Source organism: Scyliorhinus torazame, chromosome 16 (genome assembly GCF_047496885.1).
Source record: "Scyliorhinus torazame isolate Kashiwa2021f chromosome 16, sScyTor2.1, whole genome shotgun sequence".
Lineage (NCBI taxonomy): Eukaryota > Metazoa > Chordata > Chondrichthyes > Carcharhiniformes > Scyliorhinidae > Scyliorhinus > Scyliorhinus torazame.
Window position 1 is genome coordinate 193,768,045 of NC_092722.1, and position 27,726 is coordinate 193,795,770.

Genomic DNA, 27,726 nt, shown 5'->3' on the forward strand with positions numbered 1-27,726 from the left:
TCTTGTGTTCTAGTACTGAGGATCAGGACAATGAGACAGCGGAGAGTTTCTGAGACTAACCCTCTGATACGACTTAATGCCCTGTATCCCAGATCAGCCAGCTACAGGAAGAGGAGAAAACCTGACGTCAATCCTTCTGCCAATCATCAGCAAGTCACATTATTCCTTTCACTCCCAACACTCGCCGCTCCAGCATATCTATAAAGATTTATATTTAGGAGGTTTATCCTGTGATACATGATCTGTAGTTAAGTACCACTCTGTTACAGTCTGTACTTTCTGTCTGTATGTTTAGGTTTTTAATGACTGAATATTTGTCTCAATTTCCCATATTTTGGTATAAAATGTTACAGGTGCTCCTTCTGGTTGTAGGTTATGTAATCAGTTTGAATGGGTTTAATTTATCTCTGCCTCAACTCCCATTGACAACACGATGGAGGATCTATAGTGACACATGCATTTCTTTAAAAATAGCCTCACGGTATTAAAAACCTATTTAAAATTACATTTTTGCTCATTTTGTTATGCAGTGTACTTTCATCAGGTTTTATTCACTTGACGTATCGCATCGTTCCAGAAAACCAACTCTCGTGTCTTTCCAATACAGCAACCAGCTGTTCAATGGCTGACCCACAAATCTCCGTTCTTGCTAACTAATTCCAGCTGTTGATTAACAATGACATCTGGGACCTCAGTTTGTTTTTCACGATTCAGATCCTGTGCCCTCATTCTGCTGTTTCTCAAAGTATTGTTCTGTGTTTTTAAGTTGAAGGTAACTTTTCACCCTGGGTCCCTGGATTTGATTCAAGGTTTCATTGATTCCCACTCTGCTGCCTGCATGGATCTGAAATAAATGTTTATAGTTAGTATTCTTTACTGTCACTGGGTCAACTCTGTATCTAACCCTGTCCTGGGAGTGTTTGATGGGGACAGAAAAATGTCCCTAGAAAATATGGCTGGAAAAGTAATAATAGGAAACAAAGAAATGGCAGACGAACTGAATAGTTACTTTGCATCAGTCTTCATGGTGGAAGACACCAGTGAGATGCCAGATAGTGAGGTCAGTGACCATTACTAAGGAGAAGGTTCTGGGGAAACGGAAAGGTTTGAAGGTGGATAAGTCACCTGGACCCGATGGACTACAGCCCAGGGTCCTAAAAGAGATAGCTGAGGAGATTGTGGAGGCATTAGTAATGATCTTTCAAGGAATCACTGGAGGCAGGAAGGGTCCCAGAGGATTGGAAGGTGGCTAATGTAACACCACTGTTTAAGAAGGGAGGGAGGCAGAAGACGGGAAATTATAGGGCGGTTAGCCTGACTTCGGTCATTGGTAAGATTTTAAAGTATTATTAAAGATGAGATCGCGAAGCACATGGAAGTGCATGGTAAAATAGGACTGAGTCAGCACGGCTTTGTCAAAGGTTGGTCGTGTCTGACAAATCTGTTAGGAGTTCTTTGATGAGGAGGTAACAAGCAAGTTAGACAAAGGAGAACCAGCGGGCGTGATTTATTTAGATTTCCAGAAGGCCTTTGACAAGGTGCCGCTTAGGAGGTTGTTTAAAAACGTTAAGAGCTCATGGTGTTCAGGGTAAGATCCTGGCATGGATAGAGGATTGGCTGACTGGCAGAAGGCAGAGAGTGGGGATAAAGGGGTATTTTTCAGGATGGCAGCCGGTGACTAGTGGTGTGCCTCGGGTCTGTGCTGGGACCACAACCTTTTACAATATACATGAATGATCTGGAAGATGGTACTGAAGGCACTGTGGCTAAGTTTGCATATGATACAAAGATCTGTAGAGGGACAGGTAGCATTGGGGAAGCAAGGGGGCTGCAGAAGGACTTGGACAAGCTAGGAGAGTGGGCAATAAAGTAGCAAATGAAATACAATGTGGAAAAGTGTGAGGTTATGCACTTTGGAAGGAGGAATCTAGGCATAGACTTTTCTAAATGGGGAAATGCTTCGGAAAGCAGAAGCACAAAGGGACTTAGGAGTCCTTGTTCATGATTGTCTTAAGGTTAACGTGCAGGTTCAGTCGACAGTTAAGAGGGCTAGAATACAAGACCAGGGATGTACTTCTGGGGCTGTATAAGGCTCTGGTCAGACCCCATTTGGAGTATTGTGAGCAGTTTTGGAGGATGTGCTGGCCTTGGAAAGGGTCCAGAGGAGGTTCACCAGAATTTAAAAATTTTTTTTTTTAAAAAAAATGTTTTTATTAAGAATTTTTCAATAACAATATTTTCCACCTTACAAACCCCCCCCCCCACCCGTAACAAAGAAAAGAAAAAGAACTTGCGTGGCAAGACATGAACATGGCAAGTGAATAAGATACAAAACTTGGTACATTGGATTCTTCCCGTACATGTCAGCTTCCGGATGGATCATTCATGTGTTTTCTTGCTCAAATGCACCCCAGAGACCCCCCCCCCGAACGATGTCCCCCCCTCTCTCCTCCCCCCCCCCCCCCCCCCCCGGGTTGCTGCTGCTGTCCGACCTTCATCTAACGCTCCGCGAGATGGTCTAGGAACAGTTGCCACCGCCTGTAAAACCCCTGCGCAGACCCTCTCAAGGCAAACTTTATCCTTTCCAATTTAATAAACCCAGCCATATCATTTATCCAGGCCTCCACGCTGGGGGGCTTCGCCTCCTTCCACATTAGCAAGATCCTTCGCCGGGCTACTAGGGACGCAAAGGCCAGAATGCCGGCCTCTTTCGCCTCCTGCACTCCCGGCTCGTCCACTACTCCAAATAGTGCTAGCCCCCAGCTTGGCTTGACTCGGACTTTAACCACCTTAGATACTGTTCCCGCAACTCCCGTCCAGAACCCCTCCAGTGCCAGGCATGACCAAAACATATGGACATGGTTCACCGGACTTCCTGAGCACCTCCCGCATCTGTCCTCCACCCCAAAGAACCTACTTAGCCTCGCCCCGTCATATGCACTCTATGAACCACCTTAAATTGTATCAGGCTAAGCCTGGCACACGAGGAAAGGAATTAACCCTACTTAGGGCATCAGCCCATAGCCCCTCCTCAATCTCCTCCCCAACTCCTCTTCCCATTTACCCTTCAGCTCCTCTACCAGCGCTTCCCCCTCTTCTTTCAACTCCTGGTGTATTTCCGACACCTTGCCCTCCCCGACCCATACGCCCGAGATCACCCTGTCGTGAATCCCCTTTGCCGGGAGTAGCGGAAATTCCCTCACCTGTCGCCTCATGAACGCCCTCACTTGCATGTACCTGAAAGCGTTTCCCGGGGGTAGCCCAAACTTCTCCAGCGCCCCTAAGCTCGCAAACGTCTCGTCAATGAACAGGTCCCCCATTCTTCTAATCCCTGCCCGATGCCAGCTCTGAAACCCCCCCGTCCATCCTTCCTGGGACAAACCGATGGTTGTCTCTAATCGGAGACCACACCGAGGCTCCCGTCGCACCCCTGTGCCGCCTCCACTGCCCCCAGATCTTTAGCGTTGCCGCCACCACCGGGCTCGTGGTGTACCTTGTCGGCGAGAGCGGCAGCGGTGCCGTCACCAGCGCCCCCAGGCTCGTTCCTTTGCCGAGGTTCACAAGAATGATCCCTGGAATTAAGAACTTGTTGTATGAGGAATGTTTGAGGACTCTTGGGTCTGTACTTGTTGAGAGTTCAGAAGGATGAGAGGGGATCTTATTGAAACGTACAAGATACTGTGAGGCCTGGATAGAGTGGACGTGGAGAGGCTGTTTCCACTTGTAGGAAAAACTAGAACCAGAGGACACCGTCTCAGATTAAAGGGACGATCCTTTAAAACAGAGATGAGGAGGAATTCCTTCAGCCAGAGGGTTGGTGAATCTGTGGAGCTCTTTGCCGCAGAAGGCTGTGGAGGCCAATTCACTGAGTGTCTTTAAGACCGAGATAGATAGGTTCTTGATTAATAAGGGGATCGGGGTTATGGGGAGAAGGTAGGAGAATGGGGATGAGAAACCTATCAGCCATGATTGAATGGCGGAGCAGACTCGATGGGCCAAGTGGCCTAATTCTGCTTCTATGTCTTATGGACAGGATGGAGGGGGCTTTACCCTGTATCTAACCTTGTGCTGGACCTGCCCTGGGAGTGTTAAATGGGGACAGTGTAGAGGAAGCTTTACTCTGTATCTAACCCTGTACTGTACCTCTTCCTGGGAGTGTTTGATGGGATCAGTGTAGAGGGAGTTTTACTCTGTATCCAACGCTGTGCTGTACATGTCCTGCGAGTATTTGATGGGCCAGATGAGAGCTTTGTTTTATACTGGGATAGAATTTCTCGAAACACTGGTATCTTACCCAGACTACATCCACTAAGGTTAGTTCACAGGGAGCAAATGGATAACGGGGAAAGGCAGAAACGCTGGCAGATTCTTTTTCCTCATCATAACTCAAGAAAATCCGGGTTCAATTCCGGCCTCGGGTCACTGTCTATGTGGAGTTTGCATGTTCTCCCCGTGTCTGCGTGGGTTTCCTCCCACAGTCAAAATAAAAAAGAGGTGCAGGTTAGGTGGATTGGCCATGCTAAATTGCCCCTTGGTGTCCAAAGGTGGGGTTCTGGGGATAGGGTGGGGGGGGGTCCTAGTTTAGGGTACTCTTTCAGAGGGTCGGTGCAGACTCGATGGGCTGAATAGCCTCCTTTTGCGCTGTAGGGTTTCTATGATTCTACGTTTATTAATGTGTCCATCTCAGCTGAAACTTCAGAGCAATGCTGAGGGAATGCTACATTGTCAGAACTTTGAACGACATGGTGACATAAAGACCTCAGAACACAACATGGCCAGTTTCAAACTGCAAGATGTTCTCTTGGCATTTATCGTTCAATGTTTCTCCTGAATCACCACTGCTAAAAACAGGTATTACTGGTTATTTTTCACTGACTGTGAGGGATTGTGTTCACAAATTTATTGCTGTGTTTGCCTACGTAATAACTGACTCCACGAGAAGCACTGGAATATTTTGAGAGACAAGACAGCGTCCTGGATCAATGCAAAGCTCTTTTTAAGAAACATTTGCTTCCAAACATCAGGACATTGCTCCAGCCCTTGGGAGCTTGTTTCGGTGAGGTTAGGAGCAGGAAACAGTTAAGAGGAATTACAAACAATTAGACAAGTCATATAAAATTTTAATGTAAATAAAGGATTCTGAACCTATAATGTGATCCTTAAAGGGATCCCAGCGTTGGAAGTGTGAAGGAGTTGTCCCCATCTCAAAATATCGTTTGACAATAGCTGGCTTCTGATGTGCAGCATTGCAATCCCCACTTTATAACAATCCTCACCCGTTTATTTCCCATGCTGTGGGTCAGAGATTTTAAAATCCAACATGTAAAGTGCGTGGGCCAAGGCAGTATACAGGTGTGAGGTAGTGAATCGGAGACAGTACACCGGGCTACTGCTGGGAGAGGAGAGGAAAAAAACCTGGAAGAGAAGGAAACAGAGCATTAGTTAGTTCCACCACCTGTACTTGGTTGTTATTTATATAGAGGACACTGCTCTATACAGAGGGGCAGCAAACTCCTAACCAGCACGAGGAAACATTGGTTCTCCTGATGCAACCTCCATGCTGCCCTCTGCTGGGACACAGGAAACCCTTGCAACTTTTCTCAATCTCTCTCTTTGCATGGTGCCTCGATAGGCTGAGGTGAGTGATCTCATTAACGTGGTTATATTGTGTATGAAGAGCTATGAGGTATATGGGAAATGTGTGCTGATACAATAGATGTGTTTTATCAATACCTAAGGCTTTTTGATGTTTACAGCGGACAGAAGATACAATCATCAGGAAAGACTGGACAGGCTGGGATCTTTTCTGTAGAAAAGAGATTGACAGGGTGACCTATAAAGAGGATTAAGAAGATAGACATAAAGAAAATGGTTCCACTTGTGAGCAAGTCCAAATATAGGGGCCATAAATATGACAGTCAATAATAAATCGAATAGGGCAGCACGGTGGTGCAATGGTTAGCACGGTTGCCTCACGGCGCCGAGGTCCCAGGTTCGATCCTGGCTCTGGGTCACTGTCTGTGTGGAGTTTGCACATTCTCCCCGTTTTGCCCCCACAACCCAAAGATGTGCAGGGTAGGTGGATTGGCCGCGCTAAATTGCCCCTTAATGGAAAAAATGAATTGGGCACTCTAAATCTATTTTTTAAAAGAAAAGAATAATAAATCGAATAGGGATTTCAACAGAAACTTTTCCTTACCCAGTGAAGTGTGAGGACGTGGAATTCACAAACATAGTGAGCAGTTGAGGTGACTGAATGGATGTATTTAAGGACTGCTAGATAAACATACGAGGGAAAGAAAAAGGTTATACTGATATGGTGAAATAAAGTGAAGTGGGAGGATGTTTGTGTGGAGTATAAACACTGGCACAGACCTGTGGGCTGTATGGTCTGTTCTGTGCTGTACATTCTACGTAGTAACTACATTGTTTTCTGTGTCATTGAGTCCTTACAGATCGAAAAGAGAAGTTGTCTGTTCTGAAGAACAAGTGGGATCTGTGTCATTCGGCCAGTTGCCTGTCCCTGGACAGCCAAACTGTTGCTGATGGTAACAACTAAATCGAGGGAATTCTTTCCGAAAGTCACAAGGCTCGGCAGCGCTTGCTGACCAGGTTCATGGAGAGAAAGACCTTGCGTTTGTACAGAACCTTTCACCACCTGAGGGTTTTGTAAAACACCTTACAGACAGTGGCATACTTATTGTAGTGCTGTCGCTGTAGCAATTTAGGAAAATGTAACTGCCAATTTACACAAATATAAATGTGATATTGACCAGATCATCTGTTTTTCATGATGTTAATTGAAGGATAAACATTAGCTCTGGGAGATTGCCCCAGCTCCTCTTCAAAATAGCATCTTTTACATCCAGCTGAGGGCGGATGGGGCCTCGCTGAAAGACAGTACCTCTGACAGTGCAGTGCTTCATCAGCGCATCACTGGGAATGTGGAATGTGCTTAAATCTCTGGAATGGGGTTTGAACCCACAACCTCTCCGCCGAGGGAAGAGAATGCTGTTCACTTAGTCACAGCTGGCACCAACAGAGTGGTGTTTGGGGTGATGCGCCAATGGGTGGGTCAGCACTCTCAGCAAAAGCACTGACAGGGTGCCACAAGGGAGCATTAGCATTCTTACCATCAGCTGGGCTAATCTTACCTGCAGACTCTTACTCTGCCTCTTGTCCCAGAGACGGACAACACCATAGCGAGAGGAGCCACTGGCGATCATGAAGTTTCCGTCACTCTGCAAGCAGTAGAGCGCACTATCATGAGGTTCTTCCCACTCCATCACACTGCGTCTGCAATAGAAAAAGAAGCTTAGAACAGTGACAGTAGCTCAGCCAGGACTGACACAAGAGATAACAACATTTTGAGCCCATAAGCAGGCATGTTTATATAAGCACCCAAAATATACAGCAACTGCTCACCAGGACAGAGAACAGAGAGCAGGAGATATAAAAGAATAAGGGAGAAGGGAGACAATGAGGAAGAATGGAATAAAGACAAGATCAACAAAGTTTTAGGGAAGATTTTACGGATAATTGTTGGCCCAGGACACTTGGTCAATAGTGGTCCTGATACCAACCTTACTAGTATCCTACTATGGACCTTTCTCCAGTCTCAAAGAAGAAAAGTACAGCATAGGAACAGGCTTTTCGACCCTCCAAGCCTGTGCAAATCATGATGCCCAAACTAAAAAGAAAACCTTCTGCCCTTACTCAGTCCATATCCCTCTATTTCCTCCCTATTCATGTACCCATCCAGATGCCTCTTACCACTACTCTGTTTCCAGTCACTCAGCCAACATCATATCCAGCTGCCACTTTCCCTTTTATTCCATTGGGTTCCTTTGCTGGGAAGTCTATTATGTGGCACATTATTAAATGTCTTTTGGAAATCCATAAAAACCGCATAAACCAATATTCTACTCTATGATTCAATGAATTGCCGATTCTCTAATTTACTAATGCTAAACCCTCTTCTCAAGGGCAATTAGGGATGGGCAGAAAATGCTGCCTAACCTACATCCCATGAATACATGTTTTAAAAGTTCCATCCCCGTCCACTCACTTTTCAAACATTCAATTCCCCATCTCAACTGATACCAAGCAGGGGCTGGTTTAGCACAGTGGGCTAAACAGCTGGCTTATAATGCAGAACAAGGCCAGCAGCGCAGGGTCAATTCCCGTACCGGCCTCCCAAACAGGCACCGGAATGTGGCGACTAGGGGCTTTTCACAGTAACTTCATTGAAGCCGACTTGTGACAATAAGCGATTATTATTATCCAACTCTTTTCAACAATGCAACAATCCTTTTGCACTGCAAATTCTATGACTAATCGAAGTGTCGAGAGCTCTTTAACTGTAACCCTGAGTCCTGAGCTCATTGTTCAGGACTAGTAGCTATTCTAAGTCCACCTCAACTATGTCTTTCATTGTTTTAAAAGCCTATGTTATAGCTAGGGAGAGGAATTGGGAGAGGAATTTAAAGATGAAGACAATCAAAATGATCCAGGACCAAGGGAGGCCATTTCTGCCAGCTCTTGGAAAAAACTATCCCACTCCTCCACTTCTTCCCCTGCAAATGTTTCCATTTCAAATATTTACCCAAAGGCCTTTTGAAAGTTACTATTGAATCTGCTTCCACTGCCCTTTCTGGCCGTGTAATTTAGATCACAACAACTCATAGCTCCCTCATGTTGCCTTTGGTTCTTTTAACAACTAAATTCAACTAATGTCATGAAGTGGATGTTTTTGTGGGGGAAGCGACAGGAAGCAGGGAAGTCAACGTGCAATCCGAGAGCCACTGCCAGCATTCTGCAGCTTGGAGACTCCAGCTCATCGTCTCCGCATTGATGACGAGAGTCTCATTAACTCAAAGGAGTCAGCTGACAGTGCAGTACAGTGACAGGATCACTGCTGTGTTTACTATAAGTGCTGGAGATGAAATGAGTATCGAGAGAGCTGTAGACTATGCAAGAAACCCATTAAAAGCTGCTTCCAGAGTCCATTAAAGCATTCTCGACCAGGGACAGCCTAATTCATCTCTTTGCTGTATTTATTCATTCACTCTCGGGATGTGGGCGTTAATGGAAAGATCAGTATTTATTGCCCATTTCTAATTGCCCTTGAGAAGATGCTGGTGAACTGCTTTCTTGAACCTCTTGTAGTTAATGTGGTGTAGGTACACCCACAGTGCTGTTAAGCAAGTGTTCCAGGTCTTTGACCCAGCGACATCAGAGGAATGCTGATATATTTCCAAGTTAGGGCGGCAGGGTGGTTCAGTGGTTAGCACTGCTGCCTACGGCGCTGAGGACCCGGGTTCGATCCCGGCCCTGGGTCACTGTCACTAAGTGAGCAACTGGGTGTGTTACTGGAGCAAAGAGGGTCAGGAAATAGAGAAATAACAAGGATTGTTGTGAGAAACCGTTTCCACTGTCAAGAGAGGTGGTAAACAGAGAACACGGATTTACTATAATTGGCCAAGGGACCAGGGAGGTGAGGAGCATTATTTTTAAACATGTTGAGTTATAATGACCTAGCTTGGGACTATGTCGCCATTCCTTGATTGTCACTGGGCCTAAATCCTGGAACTCACTAACAGCACTATGGGAATACCTATACCAGAAGGCAGCTCACCAACACCAGCTCGCCATCAAGGGCAATTAGAGATATACAGCAAATGCTGGCCTTTGCCAGTAACGCTCACATCCCACGACTGATGTGTGGGGAAAGTAGATTCAATAACTTTCAAAAAAAGATTTTGTCAAGTATTCAAAGAAGAAAATTTGTAGGAGGGTCTGGGGAAAGAGCAGAGGGAGACTGGGAGGTTCCTGGACCGCAGGGCCAGTAAGACGGCCTTCCAGACCGTTCCGTTCTCCCTCTCTACCTGTCCGTTACCCCGGGGGTTGTAACTGGTCGTCCTGCTCGAGACGATGCCCTTGCTGAGCAGGAATTGACTCAGTTTGTCGCTCAAAGAGGAGGACCCCCCATCACTATGTATGTAGGCGGGGAACCCGAACAGTGCAAAGATGCTATGGAGGGCCTTGATGACGGTGGTTGCGGTCATGTCTGGGCAGGGGATGGCGAATGGGAACCGGGAGTACTCATCAATCACGTTCAGGAAGTACGTGTTGCAGTCGGTGGAGGGGGGGGGGGCCTTTGAAGTCCATGCTGAGGCATTCAAAGGGACGGGAAGCCTTTATCAGGTGTGCTTTCTCTGGCCGGTAGAAGTGCGGTTTGCACTCCGCGCAGATCTGGCAGTCCCTGGTGACGGACCTGACCTCCTCGATGGAGTAGGGCAGGTTGCGGGTCTTGACAAAATGGAAAAAGCGAGTGACCCCCAGGTGGCAGAGGTCCTCGTGGAGGGCTCGGAGGCGGTCCACTTGTGCGGTGGCACATATGCCACAGGGCGTCAGGAGGCTCATTTAGCTTCCCGGGACGGTACAAGATCTCGTTGTAGTAGGTGGAGAGTTCGACCCTCCACCGCAAGATCTTGTCGTTTTTTATCTTGCCCCGTATTATCAAACATGAAAGCAACCGACCGTTGGTCAACGAGGAGAGTGAATCTCCTGCCGGCCAGGTAATGCCTCCAATGTCGCACAGCTTCTACTATGGCCTGGGCCTCCTTTTCGACTGAGGAGTGGCGGATTTCGGAAGCTTGGAGGGTACGTGAGAAGAAGGCCACTGGTCTGCCTGCTTGGTTGAGGGTGGCCGCCAGAGCTACGTCAGACGCATCGCTCTCGACCTGGAAGGGGAGGGACTCGTCGATGGCGTGCATCGTGGCCTTTGCAATGTCTGCTTTGATGCGGCTGAATGCCTGGCGGGCCTCTTTCGACAGGGGAAAAGCTGTGGATTGGATCAGGGGACGTGCCTTGTCCGCATAGTTGGGGACCCACTGGGCGTAGTAACTGAAAAACCCTAGGCAGTGCTTCAGGGCCTTGGAGCAGTGAGGGAGGGGGAACTCTATGCGTTCAGGGTCGGGGCCTATAACTCCATTTCGCACTACGTAGCCGAGGATGGCTAGGTGGTCGGTGCTAAACACGCATTTATCCTTGTTGTCTGTAAGGTTAAGGATTTTTGCGGTCTGGAGGAATTTTCGGAGGTTGGTGTCGTGGTCCTGCTGGTCGTGGCCGCAGATGGTGACATTATCGAGATATGGGAATGTTGCCCGTAAACCGTACCGGTCAACCATTCGGTCCATCTCGCGCCGGAAGACCGAGACCCCGTTGGTGACACCGAAGGGGACCCTTAAGTGGTAGAGCCGCCCAGCTGCCTCGAAGACAGTGTATTTGCGGTCACTAGTGCGGATGGGGAGCTGGTGGTAGGCGGACTTGAGATCCACTGTGGAGAAGACCGTATAATGCGCGATCCTGTTTACCAGGTCGGATATGCGGGGGAAAGGCTAGGCGTCCAGCTGCGTAAACCTGTTGATGGTCTGACTGTAGTCGATGACCATCCTATGCTTCTCCCCGGTCTTTACCACCACTACTTGAGGTCTCCAGCGGCTGTTACTGGCTTCAATGACCCCTTCCCTCAGTAGCTTTTGGACCTCTGGCCTAATAAAGATCCGGTCCTGGGCACTGTAGCGTCTGCTCCTGGTGACGACGGGTTTGCAATCCGGGGTGAGGTTCGCAAACAGGGAAGACGGGTCGACCTTAAGGGTCGCGAGGCCGCAGACAGTAAGGGGGGGGGTATAGAGCCACCGAATATGAAGGTTAGACTTTGGAGGTTACACTGGAAGTCTAAACCCAGGAGTGTAGCCGCGCAGAGGTGGGGAAGGACGTAGAGACGGACATTTTTGAACACCCTTCCCTGGACTGTGAGATTCGCTACACAAAACCCCTTTATCTCCACTGAGCGTGAACCGGAGGCCAGGGAGATTTTTTGATTAACGGGGTGGATGAGGAGAGAACAGCGCCTTACCGTGTTGGGGTGTATGAAGCTCTCCGTGCTCCCAGAGTCGATTAGGCAGGACGTCTCGTGTCCTTTGATGAATACAGTCGTTGTAGCAGTTGAGTGTTCGAGGCCGGGACTGATCCAGGGTCACCGAGGCTAATCGCAGCAGTTGAGAGTTCTCTTCGGGCAGTGCGCGGTCAGCCGAGCTGGGGTCCTGGGGGTTCATCCAAGATGGCGGCTCCCATTGGTCGCACATGGCTGGGGATGCACAAAATGGTGGTGCCCATCCCTCTAATGTGGCATCCGCGGGACAAGATGGCGGCGCCCCGGGTCTGCACGTGGCCCTGGAATGTGAAGATGGCGGCGACCGCTGGCCGCACGGGGACCGTGGAGAGGTTTGTGGTTGCGGTCCGCATTCGCCGCCGGAGACCGCGGCAACTGCACGGGCCTGGCATACCCCCACAAAATGGCCCTTTTTGTCGCATCCCCTGCAGGTGGATGCGGGGGCCGGGCAGCGCTGGCGGGGGTGCTTGGCCTGCCTGCAAAAGTAGCAGCGGGGCTCCTCTGGGTTGCCAGGCCGCCTTGCAGCGCAGGCTTGTGGGGGGATGGGGGACGTCCGGTGTCGGCTGCGGAGGGGTTCCACGCTGCCCAGGGGGCTACCGCGCAGTTGGGAACGTAAGCACGGGTGTTCCTGGAGGCCACGTCCAGAGATCCTGCAAGGGCCCGTGCCTCCCTGAGACCCAGACTGTCTTTTTCTAACAGTCGCTGGCGGGTTTGTGAGGATAGCATACCTGCCACAAAAGCGTCTCGGACCAAGAGTTCAGTGTGTTCGCTCGCCGAAACTTGCGGGCAGCTGCAGTTTCTCCCCAACACCAGGAGTGCACGGTAGAATTCTTCCAGCGATTCCCCAGGGGTTTGTCGCCTTGTTGCAAGCAGGTGCCGGGTGTAGACCTGGTTTACCCAGCAAATATAATGTCCTTTTAGCAGCTCTATTGCTGCATCGAAGTCTTCCGCTTCCTCGATGAGGGTGTAAATCTCCGGGCTCATCCTCAAGTGCAGGACTTGCATTTTCTGCTCTCCCGTGGGTGCGTTTTCGGCCGTCCCGAGATACCCTTTAAAACACGCCAGCCAGTGCTTGAAGATTGCCGCTGAGTTTGCCGCGTGGGGGCTAAGTTGCAGACACTCCGGCTTGATTCGGAGCTCCATCCTTTTTTAAAAAAAAACTAGCTTATTAAATTGATGCACGATCAATGACCACTAAAGCAAGGTTGTAGTCCAACTGAAGGCTTTAATAAGCTAGATGTTTCCCCCAGCAGCTCAGGTACAGAATGAAGGCTGCTGGGGCGGCATGGGCTCTTATACCCTGCCTAGCAGGGCGGAGCTACCATACATCCTAACCAATAGAAAACATACAGTTTCCACCAATGGTGCTCCAGCCTATCAGGTACCGTAATACCTCTAATACCACATACGCGAGCCCTCTTGGCCGGTCCACTCAACCCTCTCACGTTCCATGTGATCAGCCTGGTCGGGGGGCACCCCCCCCCCCCCCCCCCGATCAACCATAACCCTTCCCAGGCCAGCCTCCAGCCCGTGTCCCGGGCCTCTTCAGGCCTGCCCTCGGGCGCCCACCGTCAACGATCCCCAGTCTGTCTCCAAGCGCCGGTCCCTCCCCTATCAGCAGATCAAGGCCCCTCCCCCCGTAACAAAATAACAATCCCAACCCCCTCAACAAGCTTATCACCTCATCTGGCGAGTTCCTGGGCCTCATAAGTGACCCACAGGTGTACAGCATACCAAACCTCACCCCCTTCTTTTTTTATAAATTCATTTTTTCCAATTTAAAAGGCAATTTAGCGTGGCCAATCCACCTAGCCTGCGCATCTTTGGGTTGTGGGGGCGACACCCACGCAAACACAGGGAAAATGTGCAGGGATCGAACCTGGGACCTCGGTGCCGTGAGACAGCAGTGCTAACCACTGCGCCACCGAGCTGCTCCTTCACCCCCTTCTTAAAGAGGGCAGATTGCACCTTGTTAAAACGTGCCCTTCTTTTGGCTAATTCCACCCCCAAGTCCTGGTAAATACACAGCTTGTGGTCTTCCCATTGCAGCTCCTCGTCTGCCTGGCCCACCTCAAGATCTGTTCCTTGTCCAGGAACCGGTGCATTCGTACCGCTAACGACCTCGGAGCTCATTCCTCACGGGCTTCTTCGTAACCGCCGTGCGCCCTGTCCACCAAGGCACCTTCCTCCCAGCAGCTTCTCAAACACACGCGCAACATATACACCTGCGTCCGATCCCTCGCTGCCCTCTGGGAGGCCAACAATCCTCAGGTTCTGCCCGCGCGATCTATTCTCCATGTCCCACACTTTCTCTTGCAGCCTCTTCTGGTGGTCCTTCATCAGCCCCATCTCCACCGCCATCGCGGCCAGCTGGTCCTCGTGCTCAGCCACCGCCTCTTCCACCTTCTGGATCGCCCGGCCCTGGGTTTCCAGTCTCTGCTCCACACGGTCAATCCCAGCCTTTATCCGGTCCAGGTATTCCATTCTCTGCTGAGCGCATTTCTCCTGAAGAAAGTCCAACAGCTGCTCCGCTGACCACTGGGCTGGCAGTTTCGGTCCCTGACCCTCCGCCATATTCTCCTGCGCTGCAGACGCCACTCCCGTCTTCAACCAACGTTCTCTCCTTTTCAGACCCCTTCTGGTCCAAGGATCCATACACTGGTGGGGAATCCTTCTCCTCTACTTCACCAGTCTCCTGTTTTGACGATCAAATCCACCGTAAATCAGGGAAAAAGGTCCAAAAGATCCACCACGAGCGGGAGCTACCAAATATGCAACCACTCACTCCATGGCCACCACCGGAAGTAACTTTATCAACTATTACTGGGCGGCTAACATATCGATGGTTAGGAAGTGGGTAGTGGGGGAAGGGTCGGTGTGGGAGTGAGTGGAGGCTGCATCTTGTCAGGGCATGAGTCTGAAGGCTTTGTTAACGGCACCTCTGCCGTTCTTGCCGGCTCGATACTCCACAAGCCCTGTGGTAGTGGCAGCCCTGAGGGTGTGGGGGCAGTGGATGCAGCACTTGGGACTGGAGGGGGTGTCGGTGTGGGCACCGATCTATGACAACCATCGGTTTGCTCCGGGGGGGGGGGGGCTGGACGGGGGCTTTTGGAGGTGGCTGCGGGCAGGGATCGAGAGATTTTGAGATCCTTTTATTGAGGAGGGTTTCCCGAGTTTGGAGGAGTTAGAGGAGGAGTTCGAGTTACCAGGTGTGAATGGGTTCCGATACTTGCAAGTGCGGGACTTTGTTCGGAGGCTGGTCCTGGGCTTCCCGCGCCTCCCACTAAGGGGGCTGCAGGTGATGCCGAAACAGGAGTTGGGGAGGAGAAGGTCTCGGAAATATATAAGGAAATGATGGAGTGGGAAGGGGTCCCAATTGGGGAGGTGAAGAGGAAGTGGGAGGAAGGGTTGGGAAGGGAGTTGGAAGTCGGGTTATGGGAGAAGGCCCTGAGGAGAGTCAATGCATCCTCGTCGTGTGCCAGGCTCAGCCTGATCCAATTCAAGGTGGTCCTCAGGGCTCACATGACTGTGGCCCGGATGAGCAGGTTTTTGAGGAGGTGCAGGACAGATGTGGGCGGTGTGGAGGAACTTCTGTGAATCATGTACATATGTTTTGGGTGTGTCCGAGGCTGAGGGGATTTTGGCAGGGATTTTCAGATGTCATGTCTGAGGTCCTGGAAGGGAGGGTGATTCCGAGTCCAGAGGTGGCAATATTTGGAGTGTCGGAAGATCAGGGATCCCGGGAGGGAAGGAGGCCGACGTTTTGGCCTTTGCCTTCATGGTGGCCCGGAGACGGATTCTGTTGGGATGGAGGGACTCGGAGCCTTCAAAGATGGGGGTTTGGGTCTGTGACATAGCAGGGTTTCTTAGGTTGGAGAAAATCAAATTCGCCTTAAGGGGTTCGTTACAGGGGTTCGTTCATCAATTTCTTTAGGGAAAATTAGAAGGGCATGATAGTTAAGGTTTATGCTTGGGGGGAGATGGGTATGTTATTGTGGTTTTTTTTTGTGTTTGTTGGATCTCTTTGTTAAAATTATAAAAGCCTTAATAAAATATTTTCTAAAAAACAAAAATAAATAACATTGAAACAGAATACTTAGAGGCTTTGTTCATTGTGGCCGGGGACTTCAACTAGGCCAAACTCAAGAATGCACTGCCAGAATTCGCCCAACACGTCTCCTGCCCCACCAGTATCCTTGACCACTGCTACACAAACATCAAAGGTGCCTGCCGATCCAGTCTCTGACCACGCTTCAGAAAATCAGACCATAAGACGGTGTCCTTCTCCCGGCATATAAGCAGAAACTTAAGCGGGAGAATCTGGTTAAGAAGGTCGTGTAATGCTGGACCGAGGCAACAGAAGAGCTCCTGCGTGGAGTCAGTGGACTGGTCCATATTCACGAACTTAAGTGGCCAACCTAGATGCGTATGCCACTACCGTCACAGACTGCATCAATAAGTGTGTCAGCATGGTAGAACCCATTCCGGAGAAAACCTCATCTTGTGATGTCTGCCAATTTGGAGCAGAATGTGATGAAGATGCAGAAGATGTTTGGTAAATGCTCCTGTGTTAATTTACGGCAAAATTAACATTTGCTACCTCCCTCAATGTCAGCAAAACTAAGGAGTTGATCATCGACTTCAGGAAGCAAAGTGTTGTACACACACCCCGTCTGCATCAACGGTGCCGAGGTGGAGATGGTTGACAGCTTCAAATTCCTAGGTGTGCACATCACCAACAATCCGTCCTGGTCCACCCACGACGACGCTACAACCAAGACAGCACAACAACACCTGTACTTATTCGCTGCTGGGCTGCCAAAAAAAAAAGAGTGCCAATAGATAGCGGGTAACAGCAGCCCAGAACGGACTGTTTTTTTTTGTTAGATCATGCCCAGAGTCTCCATTAAGGAGATCTTCAAAATGCACCTTCCAGCAGATGCCGACTGCCTCTCTGTTATGATGAGCACGTCTCCACTCTTAGTCAGCTGTGGGGTAGGGCCTTGGGTGTTTGGGCCATAGGTGGTCTTGACTTTGTTGAAGAAACTTCGCACATCATGGCTGTCGACTAAACTGCTGGATCTCCCGCGTTTTCTTCACCCACCATCTGTCCTTTAAGTCACGCGCCTGTTGCTGGAGCTCAGCCTTCAGGAGAGCTGCTGTCTTGCTCTCGAGTCACGTTGCTGTTTCAAGTTCAGAAAAGCCTTGCATTTGCAGATTCTCAGCTCCTGGCTTCCAGGTCATTGTCATCAAACCAGCCTTGGTGTTTCCTGGTCGCGTGACCAAGCATCTCTTCTTGGTCTTGAGGCAGACCAGACATTGTGGACACTCTGCATCACTGAGAGTCATCAGGTTGGCAATGAGGCGCTGGCTGAATAGAGCTTTCTTATCAGAGTTTTTGTAAAAAATAAATGTAAGAGTATCCAATAATTGTTTTTCCAGTCAATGGGCAATTTAGCGTGGCCATTCCACCTCCCCTGCATATCTTTGGGTTGTGGGGGTGAGACCCACGCAGATTTGGGGAGAATGTTCAAACTCCACACCGACAGTGACCCAGGGCCGGGATCGAACCTGGGACCTCGGCGCCGTGAGGCAGCAGTGCTAACCAGCGTGCCGCCCTCTTATCAGCATCTTTTGAGTGCTTGGAGCACGGATGTTTCCATGATGCCTTGCACTTGTCTCTCTGATGGGACACAGTGTTGGTTATGACAAGGCTGTGTTCTAGGCATTTTGTCAGGAGCAGCGTACCATTGGATTTCCTTAACCCCCTCTCAGTAGATTACAGCTCCCTAGAGGTCTGTGTTCTTTCCAACTCTGGCGTTAACGTTGCCAAGTAGGATCAGTTTGTTGTCTGTTGAGACTCGGGCCAAGAATTGTTCAGGGCCGGAGTAAAATTCCTCTTTGGACTCAGGTCTGTAGTGTTGGGGCATACACGCTGAGGAATGTAGCACACTTGTTCTGGGCTAGGGTGAGCTGAAGGGTCATGGGGCACCTTCGCAAGCGCAGTCTCCATTGTGACCAACTAATTTGTTTTTAATGGAGAAAGCAACCCCGTCGAAGCAGCGATCTTCCAGTTTACCTTTTCAGAAGATGGTGCAACAGCCACCTTGTTCCTTAAACTGGCTGTCCCCTGCCCGCTGTGTCTTAGGGCAGCGATGCCAAAGTGGAAACGCATCAGCTCCAGGGTGTCGATAGCAAGACGCTGTTCTGGTCTGTCGCTGTTCCAATTGTCCACGAGGGTCCTGATGTTCCAGTCCCAAAACTTCATTTTAAAGGGGTGGAAGATTCCTGTGCGTCAGTTCTTTTAATGTGGGGTGGTCATTGCACACCATCTACCACACGGGCTTGACCAAGCAATGCTTTGGTCAAGTGGCCAGAGGGTCCAAAATGACTGGAGACCAGGCTCCAATGGAGGGCTTAGGACATGCAACCACGCATAATCCTCCAGCCCACACTCCCACTGCTCTTCAGGTAAATAAGATATATTAAATATAATTAACATATTAAAGCTAACCTAAACCCCGAACAACTGACGGTGATTAACTCCTAAAAAAATAAAGCAATGGTTCCCATCTCAGACAGAACCTCCCCACCGACCCCCCGATGGTGAACGCGTCCTTCCCCAAATGCAGGAACGACATTAAGTCACCCAGGAAAGCAGGAGGTACTGGGCAGAGTGGAGACCGCCACCCAGACAATATTCACCTCTGAATGTTGGTGAGGCAAAGGCGACAACATCCGCCTCTACCCCAGACTGAATCACTGGTGAATCGGACATCCCAAATATGGCCACCAGTGGACACGGGTCTAAATCCACACGCAGTATCTCTGACACGGTATTAGAGAATGAAGCCCAGAAGCTTGTGTTTGGTCAGGACCAGAACATGTGCGAGTGGCTAGCTGGACCAATAGAACAGCGATTACACCTATCCTCTACATCTGGGAAAAACCCACTCATCCTTGCTCCAGTCAACTGCACCCTGTGCAGGACCCTAATCTGAATCAGGGTCAGCCGGACACATGATGACGTGGAGTTAACCCTCAGTAAGAATGGGGCCCAATTCACCCTCACGCCGCTTAATGGAGCAGAATCCGATGAAAGAATATGGCTGTACAGGTCCAGAATAGAACCCTCGCCAGGCCAAGCCAGGGACAGAATCCTCCTCATCAAGGGGGAAGGTAGTGCCAGAGGAACGGAAGGAAAAACCTTACGTGAGAAGTCACAGACTTGAAAATACCGAAACAGGCTGGAGTTGGGCAACTGGAATTTATCAGCTAACTCCCTAAAACTGGCAAACCTCCCCTCCACAAACAGGTCTCCAAACTGCTCCAGGCCCTTCCCTTCCCAAGATTTAAATGTTGGGTCCAACCCGGACGGCAGGAAAAGGTGATTGTTGCCAATAGGGGCTGGTGAAGACAGGGAAAGTAGCTTCAAATGTTTCCAAATCCTCAGAGAGGAGATCAACACTGGGTTTGAGGAAAATCTAACCGGGGAAAAGGACAACGGTGCAGTGATTATGGCCAGAAGAGTAAAAGTCGAGCTCCGTCCGTTCCCCAATAGTTTGGGGGACACAAATCCACGACAGAATGTTGAATGTTTGCAGCCCAGTGATAGATCAATAAATTGGAGAGGGCCAAGCCCCCCCCCCCCCCCCCACTGTCTGTCCCTTTGAGGCAGAGCGCTGCGGATTCGAGGATTCTTACCCACCCAAATAAACAAGGATATCAATTTATTGACCTTGATAAAAAAGGACATGGGGAGAAAAATGGGAGGACACTGAAAGAAAAATAAAATCCCCGGGAGCACTTTCATTCGAATAGTTTGAACCCTACCTGTCAAGAATAGAGGAAGGCTTCTACCTCTGCAAATCCGTTCTGATACTATTAACCAGACTCGCGTAATTCAACTTGCGAGATGAGGCCCAGTTATGGGCCACCCGGACCCCCAGATAGTAAACACTAGTCTTAGAAAGACAAAACGGTAACATCTCCAATTGGGCTCACCTCCCAGAGGGTTAACTGGGAAACATTCACTCTTAGCGAAGTTGAGTTTATACCCCGAGAAAGCGCCGAAGGTGTTAAGCAACTTCATTATGTCGTCGATGAAGGGGGCTGAATCCGTAATATAAAGAAGTAGGCCATCGGCATAGAGGGACACCCAACACTGCACCCCATCCCAAGAAATACCACTCCACTGACTCAAAGACCTCAAAGCTATAGAGAGCGGCTCTTTCGCCAGAGCGAACAGGAGTGGAGAAAGTCGGCAGCCCTGCCGAGTTTTATTTTCGGTTATTAATAAATGTTTCAATTTAATATTTAAAATTTTCAAAAGTGTTGTGGAATTTGTGTCTCCTGATTTCAGTACATTTATCTTCTTGTAGTAAAATACAAATAGAAGCTAGTTGTGATAGCTTGTCAAGTTTCCCTTTGGGATTTGGTTTGCACTGCACTTGCCACCTGCTGGACCATAACAAGTATGTCACTGAACCACAATGATCTGAATAGACAGAAGGGCACAGGTTCAAGTCTTGGTCCGTGCTTTGCTAGTGATTTGAAATAAGAAGGCAACAGGAAACAACTACACTGGCTCCTCCATCTCCTCAACCCTCCCTATTTCTGTAACTTTGACCAGCTCAATAAAATGCCAAAGATCGCTGTATCTGTCCAATCCTGGCTTCTTCTATATCCCCCATTTCATTGCTGCACCTTGGTGGCTATGCACTCATTGCCTAGGCCTTGAGCTCCGAAAATCCTCCCTAACTCTTTCTAGCTCACTTCCCCTGTAAGATACTCTTTATAACTCAACTCTTTGACCAAGCTTTTTGTCATCTGACCAAATATCACCTCCTTTGGCTCAGTATCAAATTTTGATTGATATCACCCAGTGAAGCAGCTTAAAAGTGCTGTATAAATACAAGTGGTTATATCTAACCCCGTGCTGTACCTGCCCTGGGAGTGTTTGATGGGGACAGTGTAGAGGGAGCTTTACTCTGTATCTAACCCAGTGCTGTACCTGTCCTGGGAGTGTTTGATGGGGACAGTGTAGAGGGGGCTTTACTCTGTATCTAACCCTGTGCTGTACCTGTCCTGGGAGTGTTTGATGGGGACAGTGTAGAGGGAGCGTTACTCTGTATCTAACCACATGCTGTACCTGTCCTGGGAGTGTTTGATGGGGACAGTGTAGAGGGAGCTTTACTCTGTATCTAACCCCGTGCTGTACCTGTCCTGGGAGTGTTTGATGGGGACAGTGTAGAGGGAGCTTTACTCTGTATCTAACCCCGTGCTGTACCTGGCCTGGGAGTGTTTGATGGGGACAGTGTAGAGGGAGCTTTACTCTGTATCTAACCCCGTGCTGTACCTGTCCTGGGAGTGTTTGATGGGGACAGTGTAGAGGGAGCTTTACTCTGTATCTAACCCTATGCTATACCTGTCCTTTAGAGTTTGATGGGGACAGTGTAGAGGGTGTACTCTATATCAAACCGCATGCTGTACCTGTTCTGGAAATGTTTGATGGGGACAGTGTAGAGGGAGCTTTACTCTGTATCTAACCCCGTGCTGTACCTGTCCTGGGAGTGTTTGATGGAGACAGTGTAGAGGGAGCTTTACTCTGTATCTAACCCTATGCTATACCTGTCCTGGGAGTGTTTGATGGGGACAGTGTAGAGGGAGCTTCACTCAGTATCTAACCCCGTGCTGTACCTGTCCTGAGAGTGTTTGATGGGGACAGTGTAGAGGGAGCTTTACTCTGTATCTAACCCCGTGCTGTACCTGTCCTGAGAGTGTTTGATGGGGACAGTGTAGAGGGAGCTTTACTCTGTATCTAACCCCGTGCTGTACCTGTCCTGAGAGTGTTTGATGGGGACAGTGTAGAGGGAGCTTTACTCTGTATCTAACCCCGTGCTGTACCTGTCCTGGGAGTGTTTGATGGGGACAGTATTGAGGGAGCATTACTCTGTATCTAACCCTATGCTATACCTGTCCTTTAAGTGTTTGATGGGGACAGTGTAGAGGGAGCTTTACTCTGTATCTAACCCCGTGCTGTACCTATCCTGGGAGTGTTTGAAGAGACAATTTAGAATAATCTCATTACCAGCATCTGTTAATTTGATAAGCACAAAAAATTATTTCAAACATATTTGTAAGTAAATCTGTGCAACCTTCAGTAAATAAATGTGTGTGGGTGCTGCACTGACTTTATTTGCCAGCAGGTGGCAGCAGTACCCCATTGGACAGATATGTAACCTTCAGAATGAACTGAAGTGCCTGACAACTGTCTGGATGAGCTCCTTCCCCTGGCATGCTCACCTCGGTTTGTCCTGTCATCATTGTCTGCTCACATCCTCTCTAACTCTGATGTATATTCAAGCATCTGCTTCGAAAATAATTCTCGAGATTTGCCAGTCTGCGTTAGTTTAATAAGATTCTCCACTTCGATTCCTGGGGAAAGTACCCCAACCCTTTAGAATTATTTTGAAGAAGGTGTTTGTTTCACCGATAGCAGTCGCCTCTGTAAGTTCGAGTCTTGTGACTTCAAACCCTGTTCCAGGACTTGGAAATGCAATTAGAGCTGACACTGCATTGAGTACTGGTGAAGCTCTCGATTACCAGGGCTACTTTCCTTCACATGGAACCGAGGAAGGTCTGTAAATCTGGTCCATTAAAAATCATCCATTTCTATTGTTCTTCAACTTAATTCTGGGGATGAGTGTAGCTGGCAAGCCCAGGGTTATTTCCTGTGCCAAAGACGGTAAGGAGCTTCTGCTTTAAGCCGCTGTAGTCTGTCTGGTGCAGGTACATGTACCGTGCTGTTAGGCATGTCCACAATTCTGACCCAACCAGAGTGAAGGAACGGCGATATATTTCCAAGTCAGGCTGGTGTGTGTCTGCATGTGGAGGTGGCCCCAGCCTTCGGAACACTTCTGACAACAAGAGTAAATGGGGAGCAGCAAATAACCTTCATGGAGAAAGACTGGTCTGACAGAGGGAACTTGTGAACAGAGCTTATCTCAGCCAGCAGGTGACACACAAATGGCTCAGAGTGCAGATTCACTATCCATGTTTCTACACATTTGAAACTGTCAGCCGGGTTTCTGGAGGTGATGGACCTCCGTGCGCTGTGGGTGCCCAGGTCACAGACATCACCTACTGTTTGAGCATCACCACTTACACATCAACCCGGTTTTACAAAGCCTTACACACCATCCTTTAATCTGTCTGTCACTCCTTCACACCCACCATTGTTACTCTGTATCACCTGTCCATACACTCGCCATTGTCACTCTGTCCGTCACCCCCTTACACTCACCATTGTCACTCTGTATCACACTGTCCATACACCCACCATTGTCACTCTGTCCGTCACCCCCTTACACTCACCATTGTCACTCTGTATCACACTGTCCATACACCCACCATTGTTACTCTGTCCGTCACCCCCTTACACTCACCAGTTACTCTGTCACATTGTCCTTACACTCACCATTGTTACTCTGTCTGTCACTCCTTCACACTCACCATTGTTACTCGATATTACACTGTCCCACATCACCGGGAGGAGGTTATGAGAAGTATATGCCTCGCTATGCTGCTCCGATTGTAATGTGTTTTGTCACTAAGTCCATTTTGTCCATTGCTACTGGAGCTAATGTGGGTGCTCGGAGGAACTGACTGAAGCAGGTATCTCCTGTTTTACAGCCAAGCAGGTGGATGTCGGGTGCCGGGCTTCCTCAGAACATCAAACTCTGATAAACAATAATTATGCAGCATGGGCCCTTCTTTCACTCTCACCCTGACAGTGTATCAAACGCTGGAGTTATGCCAAAAACAGATACATTTTTTAATGCAGGAAAGATTTTAAAATTCACAACCGTCTAGCTGCAGCCATTAGGAAGGTATCCGAATCCATGATCCAGTCTGTCCTGAGCAAGTTAATCGCAGGAGCAGGGGACATTCCAGAGGGTACAGATGAGGGGAAAATATTCAAACCCGTCAGGGACCAATGTTCAGTAATTCATGCTGGATATGCAAATATGAGCATGAGTATGAGACAATAAAAAGAAAATAAATCCTGTGCACACTGAGATCAACGTTGATTTAACCCCCCCCCCCCCCCCCCCCCCCCCCCCCCCCGATTTGAACAAATAGAACAACAGGGTTCAGTAGAGAGGCTACAACCCCCTGTTTCGAATCAGTGATTGGAGGAAAGAGAGTTGGGGAGGGGGGGGGGGCACTATTATGTGAAGGTGATTTCTACACACAAGTGCCCCTTAGTAAGAAGCAAATGGAGCCACTTCTTTCAGTCTATAAGTTCAATGACTTGTTAAAGAACAAAAGGCACGTTCCAGGTGACCCAGGTGTTAACGGCAGGGTTGTAGCCGAGACAGAACACTCCATATTCTAGACCTGGGTGGTGCTCAGGTCACCTGTCTCAGACAGAATGGGTATACAACAACAACATGTATTTGTACAATGTCTTTCATGTAATAAACTTTCCAAATCACTTCACAGGAGCGTGATCCAGCAGCGAATGAGACTGAGGCACAGAAGGAGTTGGTCAGACAGATGATGAAATGGTTGGTCAAAGGAGATGGGTTTTAGGGAGCATCTTAAGGAAGGGGACGGAAAGACAAGAGCGGTTTACGGAGGGAATTCTGGAGCTTAGGGCCCAGGCACCTGAAAACACAGCTGCCAATTTGGCCCCTCACTCCTGCTCAATAAGATCATGGATCTCAATCTCAATCATATCCCTGATTCCCTTTTAACAGGCGGGGGAGTTGGATCTGACAGTGCTTTCTTCTGTCTAACCCAACTGTTTGTACATGGAGTTGGATCATTTGGAACAGGTAGTAGCAGGTATTTGATAGGCGCCTGTGAAATTGTGAAACGTGACCTCCCACCAGTACCTTCAGGAGAGTGAGATCGGGAAGAGAAGGCTTGCTTACCTGGTGCTGGCTCGTATATCCCACTGTCTGATGTAGGTGTCATATCCACAGGTCAACACGACTGAGGGAGACTCGTAGAGGATATCGAGAACTCCAGCTCCCCGACGGAAGTCTGACCCGAGGCAGCTCTCCAGCTGACCGCTAGAAGAGATTATGAGCGCAGTGTTGATTGTGAGCTAAGAAACATGGTTTTCAACAGCCAACTGCTTGAAAGCAAAGGAAGAACTTGCATTTATATACAGTCTTGCATCGCCTCAGGATGTCCCTAAATGTTTTACAGCCAATTAACGACTTTTCATTGATGCGTCCAGGCAAATGTCACGTAGGAAACGCTTTAGCTAATTTGTGCACAACAAGCTCTCATGAAAATGAACGTGATCATGACCAATCTGTTTTAGTGGTTCTGAGGATAGGTCACTGGCCTGAAATTAGACATAGAATTTACAGTGCAGAAGGAGGCCATTCGGCCCGTCGAGTCTGCATCGGCCCTTGGAAAGAGTACCCCACTTAAGCCCACACCTCCGCCCCATACCCGTAACCCAGTAACGCCACCCAACCCCTTTGGACACTCAGGGCAATTTTAGCCTATCCAATCCACCTAACCTGCACGTCTTTGGACTGAGGAAACCGGAGCACCCGGAGGAAACCCACGCAGATACGGGGAGAACGTGCAAAACTCCACACAGACAGTCACCCGAGGCCGGAGTCGAACCAGCGTCCCTGGTCCTGTGAAGCAGCCGTGCTGCCCCTGAACTGCTCATACTTGCAGTCTGGGCTGAAGCAGGACATGAACTTTCACTGGGTACTGATTGGGAGCCTAGACCCCAGCAGGAGAGGGGTGAAAAAAGGTAACAGAATCTTACAGGTCAGGAAAAGGACTTTCTGCCCATCTCGCCTGTCTGTACCAGCTCTTCAATTAATTACTCCTTTTATTCCCTCGCCTCTTTCCCCCACGCCCTGCAATTCTCTCCTTTTCAAGGATTTATCCAACTTCCTTTTACAAGTTACGACTGAATCTGCTTCCTTACAGAGAGTGTGTTCTGGATCACAACAACTCAAGGTGTTTAAAAAAAAAATCCTCAGCCTTAAATCTGTGTCCTTGCCATTGGAAGCAAAGGTTGGCAATTGTCAGCTGTCTGTTAGCCTCTCAGATAGATCTCCCCCCCGTTACTGAAAACATTAAAAGAAAGCAACAACGCAGCTCTGCCAATGGCCACAGTATTTGAGGGAATACAGTTTCTTCACAACACTGAGCAAAGTTGGTGAGAACTTACACACATTCTAAAAAGAGTCACCCAACTGCACAGACGCAGAAAGGAAAACGGACACTGTTTAATTTGCCTGACCCGACACGTCAGCAGGGCCAGACTTTATTAAGGTGAAGACCACACCAAAAGCGTGGAGCAGGGCAGAGAAAAAAGGCCAATGCAATGTTAAAAAATAAGTAAACACCTTTGTCCGGGAGAATGGTTTGCAAAAGGAGATTATTAGTTGAAGCATGGTGCTCCCAGATCTAATGGAGTGCCCCAGCACAGGCCAAGCAGTGACTAACTACACTCCTCTGATCACAGCTAGCCACACACTGGGGTAGGCCCCATTCCTCACTCACTTTCCAAAGGGAAGATTATGTAGAGTAACAATTTCTTTGTCAATGTTCAATTCTCCCCTTGGACATGACTGTGCATTGACTACATTGCACCTCGATACTTAGCCCCTAGCAACCATTTAGAGCAGCTAAGCTGGCCCTAGCAACAGTCTCTTGTAAGTATCCCCCGACAAGCTTTATCGTCAAGTAGTTCAACTAATCCTTGACATTAACCTGGAGTGGTGCGTTATTGTGTTGCAGATTCTCAGCATTGGAGGCTGCAGGATTTTAACCCTTCCTCCCCTGAATTGGTCGGAAGGACAGAAGTATTTATCCCTTCAATAATTAAAAACTTCCATTCATATGGTGCCTTTAACGCGGTAAAAATATGTCAAGGTGCCTCACACAAGTGGTTATCCAGCAAATCTGACACCCGGCCACTTAATTGGGTCAATCAAAAACTTGGTCAAAGTGAATATTAAGGAGCACCTTGGAGGAGGAGAGGGAGGTAGAGAGTCAGCGAGGTTCAGAGAAGGGATTGCAGAGTTTAAGGAAGCAGACTGAAGGTACAGATGACAACGGTGGATTACATTTGGGGGGGTGCAAGAGGCCAGAGCGCAGAGATCTGGGAGGGGTGTAGAGGCTGCAGGAAATTACAGGTGAAGGGAATATCAAAGTAAGTTCTGCTCTCGGGAGAACTTGCATCTGTCTGACATTGTTCTTTGTAAGAGGCCGAGTTTAAACTGTTGCAGAGGCGTGGGTGAACCTGCCAGTTAGCTTCTGCACTGCACCACGTCTATGAAAGCAAAATAAAACGCAACAAATCTTGTACACAAAGCACAAAGTTAACATACAGGAAGGCAAATGGTGTATTATCACCACAATCCCTTCATAGTAAAGGCCAGGAGGTTAAGAATTGGAGGCCTCACAGCAATTAAAGACAGCATTAGTGAGGCCACATTTGGAGTACTTTGTGAAGATTTAGACTCCTTTCCTAACGGAGGATACACATGTCTCAGAGGGAATACACCGACTGGTTACTAGACTGGTTCCAAGGATGAGGTGAGATGGAGTAGACTTTGTTTAAAGTTCATGAAATTTGTGAGGCGATTTAATTATCAATGGAGGGCGATAATTGCTGAGAAAATGCTTCCCCAGCTGGATAATCTATTACACACAGGGCAAACTGAGATGAGAAAACATTTATTTTGAGGAGTATGGACCTTTGGAATTCTATACCC

General features: G+C 48.7%; 1 protein-coding gene across 3 annotated transcripts in view; it reads right to left on the bottom strand.

Moving 5' to 3' along the window:
* Window positions 1-532: 532 nt before the first annotated feature.
* The window catches only part of fbxw4 (F-box and WD repeat domain containing 4), a 161,350-nt gene continuing 134,156 nt past the window's right edge, over window positions 533-27,726 (bottom strand). For 2 of the 3 annotated variants that reach the window (XM_072479736.1, XM_072479734.1), the window contains 3 exons: window positions 24,901-25,041; window positions 7,155-7,296; window positions 5,100-5,415 (listed from right to left, as the gene is read on the bottom strand). In XM_072479736.1, coding sequence (XP_072335837.1) covers window positions 5,281-5,415; window positions 7,155-7,296; window positions 24,901-25,041 — 418 coding nt within the window. In that variant the 3' untranslated portion in view covers window positions 5,100-5,280. Of the gene's footprint in view, window positions 845-5,099; window positions 5,416-7,154; window positions 7,297-24,900; window positions 25,042-27,726 lie in introns of those variants that run through there. The other variant, XM_072479735.1, reaches the window with a different exon arrangement.